The sequence below is a fragment of the Tamandua tetradactyla genome, chromosome 16 (assembly GCF_023851605.1).
Source record: "Tamandua tetradactyla isolate mTamTet1 chromosome 16, mTamTet1.pri, whole genome shotgun sequence".
NCBI lineage: Eukaryota > Metazoa > Chordata > Mammalia > Pilosa > Myrmecophagidae > Tamandua > Tamandua tetradactyla.
In genome coordinates, this window is record NC_135342.1 from 72189717 (window position 1) to 72212709 (window position 22993).

Sequence of the window (22993 nt, forward strand, 5' to 3'; positions counted from 1 at the left end):
AATACAATTTCTGGAAAACAGAGACGTCATAAAGGGAAACTTCCCAACAAGCCTTAACTCAAATCGCATATCTCTAATGCATAACGTTCTTCAAATGGAATACCTCTTGCTTTCAACGGGAAAAAGAATGGGTGGATTATGTGTGCAAACTCTAAAATTCTATTTTTTCATGAAGTATCGTCTACTTCCATAATAATACGATGCAAATGTGAACGAAAAGTTGAACTCACTGAATAACATCTATTTACACCCTCAGCTAGGACTTCTGAGTTTTCTTTTTCTTTTCTTTCTTTTTTTTTAGTGGTGATCTACTGTCTGGTTTTCAATTCAGGACTTATCAGAAAAATAAACTTTCTGTGAATAATTGTATTTAAAACTCCCCAATAGAAATGCAACCTTCTTTTTGAATTCTGCTTGCTTTTATTTACAGGATACTTTACCTTTATGGAATCTGAGGAACAATGAAAAGTCATTTCTGCTGTAAAGAATTAGTAATAACTCAGCTCCTCACTTTGGAGGCTAGATTAATTTTCAGGAGGCACTTACCAAAACCATACTAGGATTCCCCAAGGTAAATAATTAAGTTCTGGAGACCTTACTCATTCGGACACTTCTCATAAAATCCAGGACATACTACTGCATAAGTTAGCTGAAAGGATTGCTAAATATTGGCAAGGGGGGAATCCCATAAGGCCTTTCTCCAGCATCCTCTCCTTGGTTGAATTTATTCTCTGTAAATGGAAAAGGAACTCGATCTCTCTCCTTCCCAATGAACTATGTTTCTGGCTCCAAGTACTCTTCCTGGAATACCAGGAAGTTATTGGAAATGTTTGTTTGTTTTTTTTTTTACGTGGGCAGGCAATGGGAATCAAACCTGGAAATGTTCTTAAAGAACATTTGATATATGAAAAACTGCTCACAATCTAATATTCTCTGTAAAAATACATCTATAGTATAATTTCTGTTCTGTAAAAAAAAATACAAAATGATATTTGTGGTATATGTCTGAATATGTCAAACACACACGTGTGTTCATGCGTGTGTAGGAAAAAGAATAGAATGATGTGGACCAAAGTATTAGCATTGGCTATTGCTGATAATGAATTACAGGAAATTATTTTTCTTCTTTACAGCATTATTTCCTTTAAAATATTTATTAATATGAATGCATTAACTCTATAATACTTAAAATATTTTTTTTAAAAAGAAATATTTTCTCATACTTTGTTAATTAGAATAGTCACATGAAGAATAGGTCTGAGCAGCCATCAGAAGCCTTCATTTTCTGCCTATCTGCTCTGTCCTCGGCTCCCAGGTTCCCCATTTGGCTCAGTGGGGAGGAGCCTGTGGGGAGACCCACTGCTGCCAATGCTTGGAACATGAAAAAATGAATGTCAGTCCTTCATGCTTTGGTTTTGTGGACCCATTTCTAGGCTTTTGTTTCTCCACCCAAGAGGGCAAGTGTGACAAAAGATTGATTTTCCCACAGATAAATGACATTTCTGACATCTAGATAAGATGCTTTCCTTCTATGTGCTGGGTAGGTGGTGGTGGTTTTTCCTTCCTTGTGAGGGTTCTTTGTAAGAACTATTCCACTTCTCTACTGAGACTTTGCTGACCTCACCCATGAGGGGCTGGAATGACACATATCCATGCTTCAGACAGCCCTCTTCAGTCTGCCTTCCCTGGATTCCCACTTGTCTGGACCCTACCTTCTGTAAGTCCCAGCAGGAGATTTATAATAACAGAAGAGTCATGACTGGGGGGACCAGGGACCTGTAAACTGCAAATTTTAAAGTAAAATGTAAATCTGTATTCATAAATCTATATACATACACAAATAAAAATACATGTAAAATATATATATAAAATATATTTTTTCCTATATAAGCTTCGGGCACGTAGCTTTTGAGCTCAGCTTGTGGATGATTTGTGTTTTGAGAATTGGTTCCTTTGTACATAAGAAAATCCTCCAATAGTACAATAATATTTATTCTCTACAGTAATGGTTCCCATAAAAGACTGCTCTTTTGTTGCTTATTTAAATCTCATAATGTTAAAGGGGCCTGGAATGAAAGAATATGTTTTAAGAAGAGACAGACTTGGAAGATGGAATTAGGAAAGTCAACTACCTCCACCGCAGGAGACTGAGCAATCTGACTGTACTGTGTTCCAGGCATAGATGTGTCTTTTCGTGGTTGTCTGAGTTCCATTCATGGCCTTGGGAAGTGCATACTTCCAAGCTATCCCAGGATTTTTGCCTTGCATCAGAATCTGGACAGTGTAAGATAAAAATCAGAGATCAAGACACAGGTCAGACTGTGGAATTCCAGAAATCTCACTGAACATTTAGAAGTTATTTGTATGACATTTTGACCTTAAAGTGGGTTCACTTCATTTCATTGTTCTCATGTATGTTTTATGTTAATGTAAAACTTTCCCATGGCACTTCCACATGATGCCTTCATATCATCAAAATGGAGATGTTAATAGATGCTAAACTGGGAAGCGGAACGTGACACTTGCCATAAACCCACAACCCTCAACTGTAGGTACACACGTTAACAAAGCAAAAAACATTACATTATATTGAAGGAAAGAAGATTATATGTTGGGAATCAACAATAAGAATTGAAAAATTTTAAAGTAAAATATAAATCTGTATTTTATTAAATTAGAAAGCCACGAATCTGAATTTAAGTAAATTCCTACATTTTTAGGATATACTCTGGGTCACAACTTACAGTCCCTCCCCTGGGAGCCAGTAGAAGCTAGGTGCAGGGAAGCACTCCAAAATCCATAAAATACCCTCATTTACCATGAACTTCAGAATCCAAAAGGATTTCTAATAGGGTTTCCGAAGAGAATTTGTTAACTGTGTCCAAGGATGAGCAAACAAGAAAAAAAAAGAAATATGGTCAGAAGAAGGGAGGTCAATATGATATATACTGGAAGGGATTTCACCTCAAAAGACTGCAGGGATCAGGACAAGTCTGGGCCTTTCAAGTCTGGCTTCTAAAAGAAGAGCAAACATTGACCAGGCTCTTCACAGATGCCAGACTCTGCATCTCAAAACATTATCTCAAAACATTCCTCTAACAATTCCATAAGGTAGTTGCCTGTTTGTTAGTTTGTTTTTTTCAATGAGAAAACTGAAAAAAGTTAACTTGTACAAAGTTACACAGCTGCTCAGGGAATGAGTTTAGACCAGAACATGCCTCAACTTTGCAGTATATCATCTTGTTGTCGGTGTGGGCAAACCCATATTATTTGCCTCCCTTCCTGTTCTCCTCTTTTCTTACCCACCCTCTTTGTTTTGCCCTTACCTACCCTCTTCGCTTTGCCAAGCTCAAAGCATGTTTTTAAACAGTTGGTTCTCTCCTCATGAGTCATATGGAAAATTCTTCACCACCAAAATTGGGCATCCATGTCCAAGAGGCAAGCAAATATCCAGTTCACCAGAGGAATGCTTGGCTCTATCTCCATCTGATGGGATTGCCCCTCAATTAGAGTTGGGTGGGTGGCAGCTGTCCAAGGACTTCCATTATACTAGACCACTCCTGAAGATATTGCAAAATGGTTTCCACTTTGCTTTTAGCTTAACTGTGTCCAGGAACACTATGGTTTACTTTGTGGACTCCACTTTTTTTTGGGGTACAAGACAAATCCTGGTATCATCCAGAAATGACCAAAATGTTAACAGATGGGTCTGTGTTTCCCCACTCCCTCTAAAACTAAATTGGTAGCACCATTAAAATGTACAAATACCAAATTCTCATTAGTCACCAATGAAAATCTCAAAGTCAAGATCCTATGACTCTTTCAGTTTTGAGGATCTTTCTAATCTTTACTTCTCCTATTTTTGCAGCTAAGTCATACAGCTGTTCTCAGACCCATGTTAAATTTAAAACGACATTTTCTATATTTTGAATAAATACTATGGTTTCCTTATTTGGGATTTCCATGGTGTTTCTCTTAATGGCTTTATGTGACATTAAGTAAACAACAAAACTTTAGAGTTGTACTTCTCATCAAATCAGAATTTTGAGAGAAGACAGGCTTGATGTTCACTGATATTTCAGCTCATTTTTTCCTTCAATTAAAGAAGCATTTCAAATGTAACGTTTTCAGTTGCTATTTTCTTTGTGGAACAGGAATGTAGGGATCTTGTAGGGTAGAAAATACAGCAGTACACTGTATTTACATGTCTGGCAGTAAAATATGAGTGAAATGCATACGTGTGATAGTGAGTTAAGACCCCGAGGCAGGCTGACATCACTATGCAGTGGGGTTGCATCACAGGTTTTTAAGGGAGGCAAATTCAAGCATAAGTGCTGCAGAGAAGGAAATGCACTTTACTCATCTTTACTTCCTAACATGACTCCATTCCCTCATTCAAGCTGGATCCTGGCTTCTGCTGCCCCAGAGGAAAGTGACCATCAAAGGAAATATAAAGCACATCAGCAGGAGAGTCAGCTCTTACCTTCTGAGCTTCAAGGACTTATGTGATTTAAGGGTAGTTGAAGAAATTTCTATTGGTCATTTAAAATATATTCTACTTTGCCCTTTTACAAAGCTTCCAGAACCTGTGGCATGTGTTTCTACTGTACTACCTTTAAAAATGTTCTCTGCACAGCAGGGTACAGTTTTAAAGAAAGAAAATTAGATTGCAAAGACTTAAGTATCATAACTATTAGACAAAAACAACTGAGGTGTCACGCTTCCCCATTCCTCCACTAGTGCCAGCCATAAAAAATGATCAATGTTACCAACAAGAAGAGAACTTACGCAAATGTCCAGAGCTGTACCCGCAGTTGTACCCATACATTCCTCTTCCATTTTAGTTACTCAGGAGGCGCTGGCTCCTGCCTAAGTCCTGGTCCTCCACCCGTGCTCTGGACTCCAGCTGCCCCCACCAGCACGCGAGGATAGCACTACTTAGCCGTTCCCTCTCCTTGAGCTTTATGGGAATTCCTGTCATTTGGACCAGCTCCATCAATGTCCAAAGAGGTCATTACATCTCCCATCTTAAGGAAAAAAATTATCTTAACTCCACACATCCCTCCAGCTAATATCCCATGTGTCTGTTTCTCTTTATAGTAAAGAAATCCTCTAAAGAGTTGCAACTTTTTAGAGAGTGAGGCAACTCTCTTACTCTCTGCCAAGAGGACATTATGATATCCCAATAGTTGGGAGTTCTCACTTATAGTTAATCACTTCCTCTTTTCCTGGCCACCTAAACTAATTTTTTTGGTTCTTTTTCTATCTCACTGATCTTCATTCCTAGTCTCTTTTGCTAAATCCTCCTTATCTCCTAACTATTCAATGCCAAAATAACCTAAACTCAGCCCTCTAACCTTTTCTCTTATTTAGCACCTTCTCCCTACCCCACCCCAACCCCGCCCAGGTTGTCTCCTCTAGTCCTACGAGTTTAAGTACAATTTACATGTTGACCACTCCCAAATGTATAACTGGACATCAGTGCCTTCCAAAAGAATTTTCTACAGTGATCATAATGTACTATAAGTCTATGTTATTCCGTATGGTAGCCGTAAGCCACATGTTGCTATCGAGTACCAAGGTGATTGAGGAACTTAATCTTTAATTTACTTTAGCTTAATTAAAATTTAAAATTAAATAACCTTGCATGGCTAGGGGCTACCAACTGGGCAGCACAGTTGGACATGAAACCCATCCTTTGACCTCAAAAGTCTGATATTCAACTGCTTACTCAGCATCTCCACTTGAATTTTTAAACGGCTTATCAACACCCAACACCGATTTTGTGATTTTCCTCCCTATACCCTGAAAATTTCCCAAATCTTTCCTGTCTCATAAAATGGTAACCCATTTGTCTAATGGTCCAGATCAAAACAAAAAGTTGGACCACCCTGATCTCTTCTCTTTTTCTCATACTTCACATCAAATCGATCAGAAAATGGCATTATCTTTACTTTCAATATATTTCAAATCTGGCCACTTTTCACCATCTCTACTGCTCACGCTGTAACCCTGATACAAGCCACCATGATCTCTTTTCTGATTTTCATGGTCAAGGCTCTGAAAAAGATGCTCTAAGGAGGAGAAATCATATTTTCCAGTGGAGATGAGACAGGTCCACACATAAAAATAGTACAGTGAAAGCTACTTCAGAGGTTAAAGGCAAAGTCCTCTAGCATCTGCAAAGGGAAATCAAATGCTATTGTGAAACTGGAAAACAAGTCACGAACTTACCCAAAGAAGCTTTGTAGCTATCATTTAATTAATGAAGTATTTTGGAGGAGAAGACACAAGACAGCAAAAGAGAACTTAAGTCCTCTTTGAAGATTTCTATTCCCCCAAAAGGGTCAAACTGTAATACTGAGTTTCCCACCTCCTCTTCTCCCATAATTTAATTGAAAATGTGTAAAGACCCTCCGAAAAGCAACATTATTCAGCTAAAAATAAAAAAGCACTGAACAGAATATTTTATATCAATAAAGGGACTAATCCATTTCATATTATCAGAATAAGAAATTTATGTATCCCAGCAAAAACAAGAAAAGAACACAATTTACTATAAATGTTCACTGGAAGACACCCTTTAATTACTAAAACTCATAAAATCTATAGTAGCTGGTTATTTTTTGTGATGCTATTAGTTTTATAGCCAATGGATAATAGGAAATATTATTTATATTTTATTTGTTGAGCATATTAATGGAGTCAACAAATGTGTAAATGAATTCATAAGCCTCTCAACCTAAAAATAAAATGCCTGTGAAGCTACAAGTTCACAAGGAGAGCTGCCCAGGTAATCACATAGGCTGAAAAACAATTTAGGCACAGACCATAGGAAGGTAACTTTAAACTTTTTAAATATCAGTTCATTAATTCCCTCTCAAGATCATATCTAAACAAACAGGCATCAAGACTAAACATATACAAGGTGAGCATAATCTAATCACAATATTTTCTTCTCAGTGTTAAAGTATCTCTACACTGTTCTTCTTCCTGTAATAGGGAGACACGTGGACAAGAAGAGGGGACACAGCGGCGCCCTCCTCTCCTACTGCCTGATACCTGTGTGAGGTCAATTCTTTGGAAACGGACTATCTGCCTGGCTAAGAAAATCTCTGCGCATTTCTGCTTCAGCCCTACTCTTAAATTAAGAGACAAAACTGTGCTAAAGAAATCAGTCCCACCCTCAAGAATGGCTATGTAATTGTGAGGCCCAGTGTGAAATGAAAAGACAAATCCTCACTAAAAAATCATGAACTTTCAAGGCAGCAACAGCAGAGCATTCAATCCAACATAGGGCCTCTCTGATCATGAGGCTCTTTCTTTAGACTTTGCAGTCTCCAGGCCTGCTCAACCTTAAAGTCCAGATTTTCTCATCTGATTGATCTTAAAACACTATTAAAACATTTTTAATCCGTAGTGACACGGTGGTGTACTGATGACTTCTCCCTGTCTTCCTTGATGGAGATGATAGCTGCCCTACCTGGTGGCTTGGCTTATACCTGGACACCTCAGTGCAACCGTCACCGATATCTCACCCATAAGAAGCTGGAAGCAGGAGAACTTTGGGGAGATGTGTGTATAACCGCACAGCTAAGACTCTAACTGCCCTATGGAAGCTGGGCAGACATCTAGGACGATACGTAATTTGAAAATGATAATTCCCATCACTCATGTCTACTTTTTTTTTTTTTTTTTAAAGGAAAGACAGAGAGAAGGAAGGAAGGATAGAAGGAAGGAAGGATAGAAGGAAGGAAGAGAGGGAAACATCTTTTAAACATTTTCTTGTTTTATTGTATTTTGTTTCTCCGTTTTCGTTACATGGGCTGGGGCCGGGAATCGAACCGAGGTCCTCCGGCATAGCAGGCAAGCACTTTGCCCGCTGAGCCACCGCGGCCCGCCCCACTCATGTCTACTTTTAAAGACTTTCAGTGACCTTGTCAAGAGCAGTCAATTGCTTATTTCAGCACTAGAGAAGAACACAAATGCCCTCCCGATCACAGGAATGACACACGATGGGAAGGCGAAGCTCCCTCCCCAAATTACAGAACATCACAATAAGGCTGCTCCTGAGCCACCCCTGCTGCATGTCAGACTGCATAGCTGAGTTGTTAAATGCACAAATTTGGAAAGACCGCCAGTGATTCAGTCTACTTATCTGGACTTGGTCCAGAGACTTTTCCAGCCAACTGGCATTTGGTCTCTAATTTACAGCTGGCAAGCAACCTCCTTAAATGTTTCCAGGTCCTCAGTAGAACTGTTTAATGTCTACCTTTAACACACTAACCACCTGACTTCAGACACAACACTCAGCAGCTCTGACCGCAGGGTACAGAGTTATAAAATTTACAGCTTCTTAAGTCTGAAAACCACAGCGGAGGCTGGAATCTACCAACTGCCTCTGAACGAGGGGGGGTGCACTTTCTGCTTAGGGTTCACCAAGTCAAAACACAGGACAAACTGGATAATCTGGGGTAAATAACCTTGTTTTGTTCCTCTTTTCATCTATAACATTAAAACTATAAATTGTTTCAACCAGTTTTGTACTTGTTTCATTACTTAAGACTTTTTTTTTTTTAAGATAGTGTCCTAATTTTCCCATGAATAGGTTTTAAAGCCTGGCTTTTTATTTAATGCATGCTAGGAAATAGGTTTCTTGTCCTCAAGAACAGATTAGATTACTTTAAAATGAATAATAGTAATACTTACTGCATGTGTGCTATGGGGAAGGCAAAGCATTTCACATGCATTATCTCATTTTAAATTGGGAATGATCATTAAGAGGAAGGCACTGTGCTATTACTATTCCAATATGCAAATGAATAAAGAATTATATAAGGTTTCATAGCTAGGAAGTGGCAGAGCGGGGACTCAAGTTTCTGGTATTGTCTGACTCCAAAACTTGAGTTCCTTGCCTCCTGTAACACTGCCTTTTAAGCCTTGAAACACAAAGTCCAGGGCTTTAATTTGAAGTTCCTAAAATTGTATTAACTTTTGAAAAAATTCTATCACTAGGACTCAACAGCATGTGGTCATGTTTACTTTGTGCTTACCAGGTTTGAATGTGAACATTTTATTTCGTGAACATGCTGATCTCTGATTCAAGGATGTATGATTTTTTAGTTACCTCCATCCATTTTCCCTTTGTGTTTGTTTAAATGTTTTATTTAATCGTTGTTTTAAAAACTGAAGCACAACACATTCTATAGATTGGTCCTTCCCAGTGAATTGTGAATTGCATGATCCATTAGATACTGACTAAAGCTCACGGAGGGGATAATTTTGTAGTACAGATTACCATATTTTGGGGAGCCCTTATGATGTTAAAAATCAACCAGCTTGACTCAGCATCAAGGGACTGAGAAAGCCTTCTTGACCAAAAGGAGGAAGAGAGAAATACGACTAAATAAAGTGTCAGTGGCTGAGAGATTTCAGAGTCAAGAGATTATCCTGGAGGTTATTCTTATAGATATCCCTTTTTAGTTTATGGTGTATTAGAGTTTCTAGAGGGAAGTATCTGAAACTGTGGAGCTATGTTCCAGTAGCCTTATCTCTTGAAGATGATTGTATAAAGATATAGTTTTTGCAATGTGACTGTGTGATTGTGAAAACCTTGTGTCTGATGCTCCTTTTATCTATGGTATGGACAGATGAGTGAAAAATATGGATAAAAAATAAACAAACAATAGGGGGAACAAAGGTTAAGATAAATTGAGTAGATTGAAATACTAGTGGTAGATGAGAGGGAGGAGTAAGGGGTATGTTATGTATGAGTTTTTCCCTTTTTCTTTCTTTTGCTGGAGAGATGCAAATGTTCAAAAAACTGATCGCGGTGATGAATGCACAACTATGTGATGATATTGTGAGCCACTGATTATACACCATGTGTAGAATGTTTGTATGTCGAGAATGTTTGTATGTTTGTTGTGTACAATAAAATATTAAAAAGAAATTATGAATAAAATGTAGAATATTTGAGGGAATTTAATTCAGTTTGAAGACAGCGCCAAAATTAACCAAAAGTCCTTTAAAACTGAATGCCAAAATTTGCTACATTCATTAAGTAAAATGACAAAACTATTTGTCAAACCTAAATAGAGCTGTTTGGGGGTATAGGATTAACATAAACTTTAGTTTGTCTTTGTGTTCCCAAACCCCAAATCCCAAGCTCTGAATTTGGAATTTAAATGAATAAAAATTAATTTTAAAAACTCAAAAAAAAAAAAAAAAAGAGAGATTCAGTCAGCTTTCTGGGCCTTTTTTCCTTGTTTGTTTCAAAACTGGAAGAGACAGCAACACAGAGAGCCTGCCGGGGCCTTGGAAATGCATCAGCAAGGCAGCTTCAAAGGTGCGGCTGAGCTACTGGGCCTCGACCACGGTTCTAACTCCACTCGCCCACATTCCTCCGAGTTCAGTGGAGAGAATTAAAGAGCATGCTCCCACCCATCACAAAAATATTGGGTGAATTCACCGGATGCTCGCACTTCAAATAGCACACGGTCATCTCTAGACAAATGACGTGCCATTGCAGGAGTCCTCAAAAGTCTGAGGCTGATTTTTTATGTCATCTGTTTGGAGTTAATTCTCCATTACCTCTTTGGTTCTTTCATGTTTTGCATCTTCACTCAGTCCATGCACCTTGGCTAATCTCCTCTCCCTGACGCTGATTTTAGCCCAAGGCACGTCTTTACTCATTTCGGCCCCCTTCCCCCCGAGGACCAGTCAGCCAGCCGGGTCACAGGGAAGGAGCGAGACGAGAAGGTAATACTTTGTCAGCGGAACTCACACACTGTCATCTCGTTGATCAATGTGCCGGCCACCTGGTCCCCCGCCACCCCATCATCTCCTTTTGCCAAAGAGCGGAGGAAGCTGTTCATTATAGTAATTGTCTTTAGATGTTGTTTCCTGTCTTGAATCTGGCCTGTGGTTAAGCAAATTCTCACTTACTGTCATGATAAATGCCGCTGTATTTTTCGGCTTCAGGGGTCTCCCTGGGTGCACTGTTAAACGGGAATTAAACACCCATTTAAATACGAAGGGTTAAACACCACCTTTTGCAACTCAATGTATGGGGGATAAAGAACTTGAACCTAAAGGAGAACTTTTTATATTTAAGAGTTTTAAAAAAGACAAATGCCATAAAAACACAGGTGATTGCATTTCAGTAATAAATAGCAACCTGTGTTATCATGTCATCCTGAATCACTCTGTGTAACAGACAGGGATGAAGTTACTTTATAAAGAAACACTCGTGAAGAATGCTCTCACCTCCACGCCAACAGCATGACAGTTTGATGGAGAATATGACTCATTTATTGGTATTGGTGTGTGTGTGTGTGTGTGTGTGTGTGTGTGTGTAGGAGGGGGAGCTCATCTTCTATCACTTATAAGGAATGTATCATTTCTAAGTGGACACTTGAGCTAACTGTGAAAAAAAAGATAACTTTTGTGTCTTTAAACCTTATTGCCAAAGCTTCTTCAAATTGTATATTCAACAGGTCTCTTTCACAGTGCTTAAATAAAAAAGTCAGTGACCTTAAATAACCTACATCTAAATCTCAAAATGGAAAAACATTAAGTTTCAAATATATTCAAGAAGCTCAGCATGAAATGACTGTTTTTCCTCAAAGTCATCTGTAAAATTCAACCATGAGCCTCAGTTTTCACACTTTGAGCATTTCAAAATGCAATTCCCTAACACATACAAACTCTAAATAGAGCTGTTTGGGGGTATAGGATTAACATAGACTTTAGTTTGTCTTTGTGTTTCCAAACCCAATAAAACGAAAATCTTGCCTAATGCAGAGGCCTATATATAATTTCCTAAAGACCACTGAAACACAAGTCTGCCTTTCAACTCATCAGCAGCTTTCGGTCTACCAAAAGTGCACCAAGTCAGAGAGACAGTCCTTCGACTTCATGCCAGCCCTGGATTGTGGGGAATAAGTTGAACAAAATAAACGTGTGGAAATTATCTAGTTTTATAATAGTATCTGCAGTGATCTCAGATAGCATGACTGCCAAATCAATATTTATTTCTCTTTGCGCTGGGATATGCACGCATGTGAGCAGCATTTTTTTTTTCCTGGGGAATGCAGAAACATGATACAGTGTCATGAAAATTCGGTGCTTTTCTCTCAAGTAATTAGCATGTATATGTATGCATATATTTCAAAATAAAAACTTGGTTGATGGGCTTAAATAATACCTAAAAAATTTAAGACCTAAAACAATCATATAAATCCTTGATTACCCTCAGGATTTTCCCTCGGCCACTGAGGAAATCAATGGAGACCAGCATTGTTTAATTTGACATCCACCTGCTGCAAATGTTGAAACCATCTTGAGCCAGGGCTCCAAGGAGAATGAACATATGTAACAGAAACTGCATTTTAAAATTGGACTGGCACGTGACTCAGTGATAAAAGTGAAGGTCTGTTTTCCATTTAGTTTAAACTTTGAGCTTCCCTATGAAGACATTCTATAAAGTTTTGACATATAAAAATAACCAGAAGCAGAAGACATTTTTATTTGGTGTCAGGCTATGCACTTATTTCTTGGGGTTAACTGACAGCAATCAAATAGTCCCAAGATTGCATTGCCTTGCCTCATGCTAAAAAACACCCAGAAACAATGGAAATATCTGGTAAACCCACCACCCTATGAGAGCAATTTGCTTCTCTCCCAGATTGAGTGAACTCTACTGTGAACTAACTTAACTGGTCAGTAACTTCCAATGTGTAAATTACTCACTTCGGGAAAGGCAAGCATTTTAGGAAGCAGATTGATTCCTAACAAGCAATTTTGGAGATCAAATTTCAATACCCTACATGCTAGCCTCCATGCTTAATTTTACAGTTCTAAGACCATTTCTAAGCAATGACTGAATCCAGTGGTTTATAGCATGTGTGCTGCAGAAGTCCAGGGTTCTTCAGAGGACTTCAGATTCTGGCTGTGGTTTGGGACAGAAAGGATGAAAGGGGAGACAAGGCCAGCCTCTTGGCCCTTTGCTCCTGACCTTGGTCAGAGAAGCTTTCATTACATCAGTCTTATTTATCATCTCCACTTTAAAAAAGAATGAGTGAATTTCATCATTGAGTGCCATTCATCCAACGAACACGTTCTAGCATCTATGATGGTCTAAACATTATGTCAGCTGTAGAGGATACAAAGATGAATGAGTCAGGAGTCTTATGATACAGGCTTTCAGGTGCTATGAAAGTTCTTCAGGACAGTGCTATAACATGTAGCAGAGACATTATTAGCTCAGCCTGGGGAAATCATTTTCCAAATAAGGAAATTAGGACAAAGAGAGTTTAAGTGACTTGTCCAAAGTTACACAGTCTGTAACAGAGCCACTCATATCACCAACAATCTATGCCTTGTCCTAAAACATGATGTCTGAAAAAAAAAAAAAAACAGCAACAACAAAAAATGAGCTCTACTGACCCAAATTTGCTTTTTACATTTTTAAAGACCTGAGACTATAAAGTTTTGGTGACATGGCATATGTCCTAACAGTCTGTGTATTTCCAATATCCTGCACAGAGTCTGGCATTAAATGAATGTTTGTTGAATTGCTTTTTATCAGACATTGAGAGGAAGTGAACTACTCTGAAGGCAGTTACCTGAATCAATACATAAAAGGTGGTTGAAAATGGGAATTAGTTAAGCTATTGGAAGGGATCTGATGCTACACATAGAAACACCAGAAAAAGAAGAGCATGGTTTCACAATGCCATCCTTGTGCATTTTGGCAAAGAGACCCTTCTGCTGAATTTTACATTATAATGAGAACTTAGGACACATGCAGTAATTTTAAATGGCCAGAAGGGAAAGTGCCTTCTTTTTTAGACTTTTATTTTCTGTGGATGGAACAGCATTTTTCATTTTGATAGCTTCTCACACTTTGATTTCAGCATCCCACAGGATTGTAAAACACATTCAATATTTTTATATTGGAGTGAACAATGCTTGGCTCCAAAAGTATTCATTTTGGTTCAGTTCATAGTTGTATGGAAAAGCATATGAATTTCAACTTTTTTTTAAGAGGAATGTAGCCATGGATTACTTGGATACTGATATACAGCTTAGTTTTGGGAAAAGGCAATTTCTTGCTTAACATAGTTTTAAGTTTTTAAAATCACTGTATTCCAACAATTTTGGAGAGGTATGAGTGCACGATAAAAACTGACCAGAAATTCGAGGATGCTCTCCTGAGGACAATAAAGTGTAATTTAAATATTAAAGTCATTACTCAAATTATTTTAAAAGGTAAAATAGACATCATATTGGGTTACTGGATTCGAAACATATTTGCAAGTTTTGAATGAAACCATAACTCCTTTAAAAACACAAGCAAGCAATGTCCAATTAATCACATAAATTTCCATCTAGATTGTTTTAAGACATTCCCAAGATCCTAATTTAAGCTTTCTTTGAGTTTATAAGTAATATGACTACATAAAGTAAGACCGTAAAACAAATAGCCAAGCAAGTATCACCTTACTCCACTGTGGTGAAACTCCTTGGTTTTATCAGAGATATTATTTATGTAGTAGTAAAAACCATCATTTAGAAAAATTACACATATCCAACTGAACCTGGGAAAATCTTAATGCTTTCATTTATATGTACCCAATATTTCTCCTTTCATTTTAATTTTTTTTCCTTACAAGGCACTCTATGTATTTACAAGGAGAGGGATTGATGAAGCTGTCCAATTTTATTCCACCACCACCTGAGATCATCTCTTTCTCAAAATAGCTTCTAAACATCAGGGACAATTTTGTGCCCAGTAAACAATCCAAAGTCTAGTTTTCATCAGAGCTAAATAATACAGATGAATGAGATACAGAGCTGTGCTTAGACAAAAAAATACACAAAAAAGGCTGGGCTTGAGACTGATACGGTGTTCAACGACAATGATGTGATTGTCTGGTTAATTTGACAAGCTTTCAGGGTCTAACGATGAAAGTTAGAAGGAATTTGGTCATTCACTTGACACTTTCTACCATTTCTTGTCTTAGGCTATGTTGTGGTTTTTCTGTAGATACTATATATTTAAGGACAAAGCTTACATTATAAACAGCACAGTGAAAATTTACTGACACTCTGCAATTTTTGAGAAAAACAACAAAAAATGGTTGCTTGTCATGAAGCAGTAAAAGCCATATTTCTCATCAGGAATGATCTGTCCTTTGTTGTGATTGCCCATGGCAGAGGTAGTGAGAGGCACCTCGCTTCCTCTTGCTAACTTCTCCACGTAGGTTTTCAGTCACAGAACTTGGTTTGTGTACATTCATTTAGAGGTGGATCAAAGAAAGTCCTCTTGGCAAAATTAATGAGGCTGTGTTTCCTGAAAACTGATATGCTGTGAGATAAATGCCTCTAAAAAAAGGAAAAGATGTTCACAGCACAGGTGCTTGGTAGAATAGAATGTAATAGAGCAAATCTATACATTTAAAAAAACAAAGATAAAAAAAATAGGTCCACTCAATTACAGAGCCCAATTTCTATGCCTTTGGTTTAATTAAAATGTAATTTCAGGGGTTAGATTCATTGATGAACTCTAATCCACCCTAGCTTTAGTTCAATTTGAGTTGGAGTTCCTACTTTCTGCCTCTAAAATGAAGGCTGAGAGGGCTGGAAGAACTTTTCTTCATAGGACAGTGTGGTAGAGTGAATCATGCACCTCAACGAAAGATACGTTCTTAAATTGTGTTGCTACGGGTGTTAACCTAACTGCAAACAGGACTTTTTGAAGATGTTATTATTAGTTGAAGTATGGCCAAATTGAGCCAGGGCAGGTGTTAATTCATAATACTGGAGGCCTTATACAGAGAGGAACTTTGAATACAGTTGGTCAGTAGAAACCAGAAACCAGAAGAAGCCAGAAGATGGAGAAGTCAGAGAAAGCTACAAGAGGAGAGACCAAGGACATTGGCATGTTACAGAAGACTGCCATCACCAGAATGCCTTCGATTCAGGGAGAAAGGATGACCTTGCTAAATCTTGATTTTATACTATGGGCCTCCAAACTGTGACCAATGAATTCTTCTTGTTGAAACCAACCCATAGTGTGTTGTATGTCACAGCAGGCAAGGCAAACCAATACAGCCTCTCTCTGAATAAGTGCTGGGAGATCTTCAAAGGCTCTCCTGTCATGTGGACTGAGGAGATGCAACCCAGTATCACAGGACAGGAAGATTATGGGAAGTTAACTCACCGTCAAGATCTAGGCTGCAAACTCGAATACTTACTAGGGGCAGAAGAAGTTCCTTTTTCTTAAGATAATTGAGAACCTATAGTTTTGAATTACAGTTCAAAGCACTGCTTCATTTTATTTTAATATTAAGCAGTTCTGGGGACTGGATCTAGCCCGTGGTCACCAGTTTGTTATGATCTGAAGATTTTTTTTTTTTTTTTTTGAGAATTGTATGTTATATGCTCAGAGGTAAAATTACTATGAAGGTGACAAACACTGTGTACCAAGCACTTTGCAGGCACTGAACTTACACTATCTTAAATTATCCTTCAAAGGTAGCTAGTTATTTGCCCATTTTATAGATATGCATATTACATTGTTATGAAAAGCTAAAGAAATTTTTCCAAGTTACAGAACCAGTTAAGAGTCTGTATTCTTAACCACACTATGTGGACAGCATCTGATTTAGAAATCAAAGTTACATGTGCTTATTTTTTATCTATTTCCTATTCATCTCCTTTAGTAAATGTTTAAAGCAAGTGCCATTCAATAACTATTTATAGGAGGGCAATCCTACTTATGTACCACCATAGGCTGTTCGCTGAATAAAATGTTTCTCCCTGTCATTTACAAATCGTGCTTCGACATCCCAGGAAACGCAGTGTTTTCGAAATTGGAAGAACAGATTGTGTGGTCTTGAAACTGTGAAACTGACACTTGGCAGGTTTCTCTGATTGCCTCCAGAGAGCAACTTGAATTTCATCAAGGAAATATTTTCAAAGTATACACTAAACTGAATTTGCATAGCTTGTGAGTATGGAATTCAGACACATTTCAAATACTTTAAAGTCTGGAAGGAAACTTAACCAGTGGGAACAATAGTAGAGAGAACAGCTGGGAAAGCTTTCCCATTGCCACGGACAAGGACATTTCCATTCTCGTGTCTGTGGGTGTGCAGGTGCAGGGCAAAATCCCACGGCAGAACGTCAGAGTGATGAGAGATGAGCATCTACATACACAAACCCGTGACATCTGTGAGGATCACATTTCCAGACATATGCGGGCCTCCCTATACCAGCTTTGTGTTCCTTTTTATTAGACGTATCAACCAAGGTGAAATGGCTTCTTTGCAAGACATAGTCTTGACATGGCTTTGATTTAGCTACTCCAAAGAGGTAGCTTATCAAAAAAACCTGGGATTTCAGCATTACCCTCAGTTAACAAATGATACACACACTTTAGATGTTTTAGAATAGCTGATTTATATCTTCACTCCAAGGTTTTTTTGCTGCATTGTAAACATATACACAACTGCCTACTCGATAGCTACTCTTGAATGCATGTGAGGCATCTCATATGTAAATGGCTAAAATAGAAACTTCTTCCCACATCCCCAAGTCAGTTAGGGTGGCAAGACCTTCCACTAAATGCTCAAAGCAGAAACATGGGACTCTTTCTCAATGCATCCTTCTCCCTCAGAGTCCATATCTAACGTACATCTAGTAACTTTTCTAACAATTTTCTAGCCTCAATCTATAATATATTGTATACATGTCTACTTCCCTCCACTTTGCAGCCACCATTTCAGTTCCAGCTTCCATCACTTTTTTTTTTTCCTCTTAACTCTTGTCCCACCCCTTCCATCTCTTCTTATCTGGGATGCTAGAATATCAATTTTCCTATGTACCCAATTCAATTCTTGAACCTCCAGGCATTCATCTACACAGCAGCTAGAGTGAACTTTTAAAATGCAAACAAGACAAAGTTTTGTTTTTAAAAAATCCCGATATTACTCTTAGAATGAAATTCAAACTCCTTACCATGACTTATAATATTCTCTGTGACATTTTCCCTCTGTCACACCCATCTCATATCCCAATACCCTCTTTCCTCACTGTGCCATAGCTGACTGGATCTTTTAATGCTCTTCTAGAGCAGTAGGGTTTTGTCTTGCTTCTTGCTTCTCCCTGAATTTCTGTTTTTCTTCACCTGGCTGGCTCTTCAAACCCTGCAGATTTCACCTTAACTAGCAATTCCCAGAGAAGCTTTCACCAAACCGCCAGTGGCAACACAGCCTCCCTCTGTTTCTTTTCTTACATTTATTTTTTTCCAAAGAACTAACCACAACCTATAACTGTGTGCCCATTTAGATATTTAATTGTGTAACGGTACGTTACTGTTTACCTCCCAACATTGTACATTTCACGATGGTAAGGGATTTTTTTCTGTTTTATTCACCACTATATACCCAGTTTTTCCTCAGCAAGGAACATAATGGGAGCTCATGGCATGATATACAGAAGGAACTCAATGATTATTTATTTTAATGCTTGAATATTTTTGCTTCCGAAGGTCTAGCAAATCCCAGAATTCCTTAGAAAAACTTCAAGACATCATTAAATCCACCCCAAATAATTCAGCACACATGGAATCTAACCCCCCACACATGAGGTAGAAGAAATTAGTTTCAATTGCCTTCACCACTGAATTGTCATGAGCTGTGAGGGATCATCACCAATGTCATTATAATACGGTATTTAGTCAAACGATTATTCTGTCTCATGTGTATGAGATTGAGGATGATAACAAATTGAGGGTTTCAGCTTAGCCAGAGGAAGTATCTAGCTGTGCAAGTTGCTTCATTAGTCACCTATCTGACCAAAACTCCTTGTGATGAGGAGGAATACGACGTACTAGAGGCTCCCTAAAAGCAGGCACTACATCTATATCCTCAGCACCAGGTACAGAAATGGCTCAAAATGAATTAATTAACACACATAACATAGAAAAAGGGAAATAAAGAAGTTTAAGTAAAAATCAGCTGACAAGCTTCTGACAGCAATCTTCTTAGTATTCAGTTTTTAGAGCAACTCAGTAATTGCCACAGATTTATGTCTGTGTTGGACAAGACAAAGAGATGTGTTCCCACCATTTCATGAATTCAAATATGGGTGGTACATGTTTCCCACAGGCATACTTTCCATTCCCCACCTCTGGTATCCTATGTACCTTCTACAGAAACAAGTGTAGCCGTTTCACATTAAGAGAAAACCTCACTGTGATGAGTGGCTGAACTTTTACACCATCTGTGATTCAAAGTAATGTGATAGGTAAGTGACTCAGAAAGATTTGGGTTCAAATCTCAGTCCTGCTCCTTACTTACTAGATGGCTTTCGGCATATGAACTGATATCTTTGAGGCTCAGTTTTCTCACCTGTAAAATGGGGATTCAATAACAACATCTACTTCATAAGGCTGTTGTGGGAATTCAATAAACTAATGCATGAAACTGATTAGTACAATGCCTGACCACAGGAAGCACTCAGGATTTTATAGCCATGATGATGATGATGATTGCACAAACCTTATGTCTCATTTATTTATAAAGAAAAGGGCAGTGTGAAGAGACTAGGTGTAGATATCAAGCTCCTGGATGGAACAGATTGAGACCCAAGTTCAGCTTTGTATTTTCCTAGCTGCATGAGTTACATGAGCCTTTTTTTTTTTTTTTTTTTTTTTAAAGGAAAGACAGAGAGAAGGAAGGAAGGAAGGAAGAAAGGGAAACATTTTTAAACATTTTCTTGTTTTATTGTATTCTGTTTCTCCGTTTTTGTTACATGGGCTGGGGCCGGGAATCGAACCGAGGTCCTCCGGCATAGCAGGCAAGCACTTTGCCCGCTGAGCCACCGCGGCCCGCCACATGAGTCTTTTAACCTCTCCTCATGCTTGGTTGCTTGTTCTTCTGGGAATTAAGTGAAGTAAGTTTACTTATCCCCATTGTGTAGGTGATAAATTGAAGCTTAGAATGACAGATGTGAGTGTTCGGTCATTTGAGAGGTCAGTAAAGAGGAGAAAGTACCACTTCTACATCCCTGGAGGCAGATCATTAGACTCTGAGAACCAGTGATCAGCCTCATTTTAAACAAAGAGGAAAACCAAATTCAAGGACATTATGAGGCCTGAAGAGAATGCACATACTATTACTGCCCTACAGAGTCATTTACAGAAACACTGGCTATTTCTATTATTGTTACTATTGACCATTACATTTTTTTCTTTTTCTTACCTCCAAAGAAACTTCAACCTGGAAAAATAAGGTTGTTTGGCATGACTAAAACTCTCCTGACACTTACGCAAGTGTTCTTTCTCCTACATCGCTCTGCCTTGCAGACCAATGTGGACCAATGCAATGAATAACTACACAGACCTGTCCAAATGGCAGACAGCGACAAACCAAACCAATCTGCTGAGTATTTCTGTTATATCCCTTGCCATTCATGAGGTTCAAGCATAATGGTGAAAGGTTGGCATCACAAGGTGAAAATCAATGAGCCTTCTTGGTGGCCCACTGGATTCCTATTCCTTTCAAAAATGGAATTGCAGTCCATCTTGGCACCTTGTGCCTGGAAATTCAGCCTATCAAGAAACCAATTTGAACTAGAAGGACAGGAGTTCTTCAAGCTAGCCTAACGTGGAGTTATCACTATAAATTCAGCAAAAGCATTCGAGAACTGAATAAATGGGAGGGACTTACCTCAAAGACCAACGTCTCTGTTGTGGGCCCAGGCGCATAGAGGCGCTCTGGGCGGTTAAAGGAGCGCTGGTACTCAAATGTGGTCCCTGCAAAGGGGAACTCCCCGGGCCAGTCGATGACCCAGTTTCCCATGAGGTAATACTTCCGGCTGAGACTGCGAACTGCGAGATAGTTGGAAGACACCTGGAGCTCCCGGACTTCGATGCTTCGGGCACCAGCCGGGATGGTGACCATTGGATAATACTCTAAATGGAAAGAAGAAAATACGTCTCTTTTCCACGTTGCGTACTGGAAAAGGGTGGCTAGACATGCCCGGAGACAGGGTCCATGTTTATAAGATAGGAGTTTTTTAATTATAAACTGACATTCACTCCCATTCTATGAAGTGAAATGATCCATTGGTTCATTTGCCAAGTGGCAGAATCATATGTGTGGCTTTTCCAAAGTCTTAACCGAGCGTAGGTATCACGCACAGGTGATACGCCCTTCTTTCTAGACCAGCAGAGTCCACAAAGTTTAAGAAATCTTTTTTGTTTTGTTAGAACTATTAGAGGAAACTCAGAGTCATGTATCCTCAATAGCGATATCCAGAAAACTCAGCTTAAAGTTTGATTTTATTTAAGATGCTTAAATAATTGACTCAACTATTCATTCAATGTTGTGAGTATGGATCATCTAAGTTTCATAAATTCCTTATCTGACAAATGCATCTGGGGAATTTGATAACCTGACCAGCATATTAAAATTCTAGAGTAGGAAAGCATTAATTTAACACATTTTTGAGATGTTGAGATGATAATGTATTGAATAACCCACCCTCACTCTCCCCAGAAAACCATCTACTCACTTGTGCTGTGTCATCACTGTGTCAGATGGACTAGTCCAAGGCTCAACCATATTTAACATGACCTTAACTTGTTCAGCAGCTAATGAAGTGTTTTACCAGTGATAACAAGGAACAGCGGCACATCTTACCCTTTGCTTCATGCTGCTTGAGATACAGGCCTTTATAAAAATTGCAAGTCGTATTATCACCTTTGCAAATACCACAAGCATCCAAAACTGCTTTAGAGCCAAGTTCATGATCACATCCCACTGGCTGTGATTAAAACAAAAAAAAAAAAGTGAGAACATCAACGATCTGAAAAGCCAGTGGCTAAGAATTACTAACAGGTACATGGTTTCCTGCATTTACAGAATATTAGGGAGTCTATATATGCTTTATGGTTAAAAGTACAGTCTGAAGTTTGATTGGGGGCCTAAATTCTTCCTTTGTCACTACTAGATGCAAAACTGGATGAATTTCATAAATTCTAAGGCTTGGATTCTCATGTACAAAAGTGGGATAAAAAGTCACTGCTACTACTAATGGCAGGTGAGCTTACTCAGGCCAGCTCTCCCAGTAGAAACACAAAAAAATGCTAAACCACACACACATATGCACACATATACCCTTAAAGGATTAAGAGCTCACAACTGAACTAAAAAAAAAAGAGAAAGTATATTCCCAAAGAGAAGGGAAAAACAGTCAAGAACAAATAGTAGTGCCATTTCAAAACATATTTGTGAGGTTCACATCATACAGTAATTGTGCTTAGTAAACATGCAACAAAAATTTATGATTATTTAATTTATAATTTAATTCTTACAACTAGTATGTAAACCAAGATATCTCATCACCTCCTTTCTATATATGTAGAAACTGAATGAAAAGAAAAACTAAAATATTGGATGGAATTCACACAGAAGCTAGGTAGGGAATTTGGAGTTGGTGCTCACAGCCAAGTGGGAAATGTGGCCCTCTTTCCCCATGCCATCTGCCTTTCTCTAGGCACAGAATCTCTTCCATACATCACCTGGCACACATCTGATGTGAAGAAACACAAGCACAACCATATACCCCAGAGCAGGAATTTTCTCTTACTTCGCAAATTCCATCAATACACACATCATTTCTGTTTGGCGAGCAAGGAGTTCCATCTTTCACCTTGCCAGACATTGCAAAAAAAAATTCAAAGTTTTCAGCCTTGCAGTAGAGTTTACATCGATCTTCATCTAGAAGCAAAGAGATCAAGACAGGACATGGTCAAGGGGAAAGTACGAGGAAAATGGCATGGCCACCAAAGAGGTGAATTTGATATACTTAGAAAGCTATCATGATCAGAATGGAAGATGTTATGCATAGTTACATATATATTTGCATATGTATTTTGACCTGGATGTATGTGGCTTTTTTTGGGGGTGGGGGGTAC

General features: G+C 38.5%; 1 protein-coding gene across 1 annotated transcript in view; it reads right to left on the minus strand.

Annotated features, from left to right (window-relative positions):
* Positions 1-22993, minus strand: part of ADAMTS18 (ADAM metallopeptidase with thrombospondin type 1 motif 18) — a 159656-nt gene that overhangs the window by 18338 nt on the left and 118325 nt on the right. Inside the window, exons 12-15 of the mRNA XM_077133096.1 lie at positions 22666-22796; positions 21717-21840; positions 20742-20986; positions 2133-2274 (exon numbers count right to left, since the gene is read on the minus strand). Of these exons, the coding sequence (XP_076989211.1) occupies positions 2133-2274; positions 20742-20986; positions 21717-21840; positions 22666-22796 (642 nt within the window). The remainder of the gene's footprint in view (positions 1-2132; positions 2275-20741; positions 20987-21716; positions 21841-22665; positions 22797-22993) is intronic.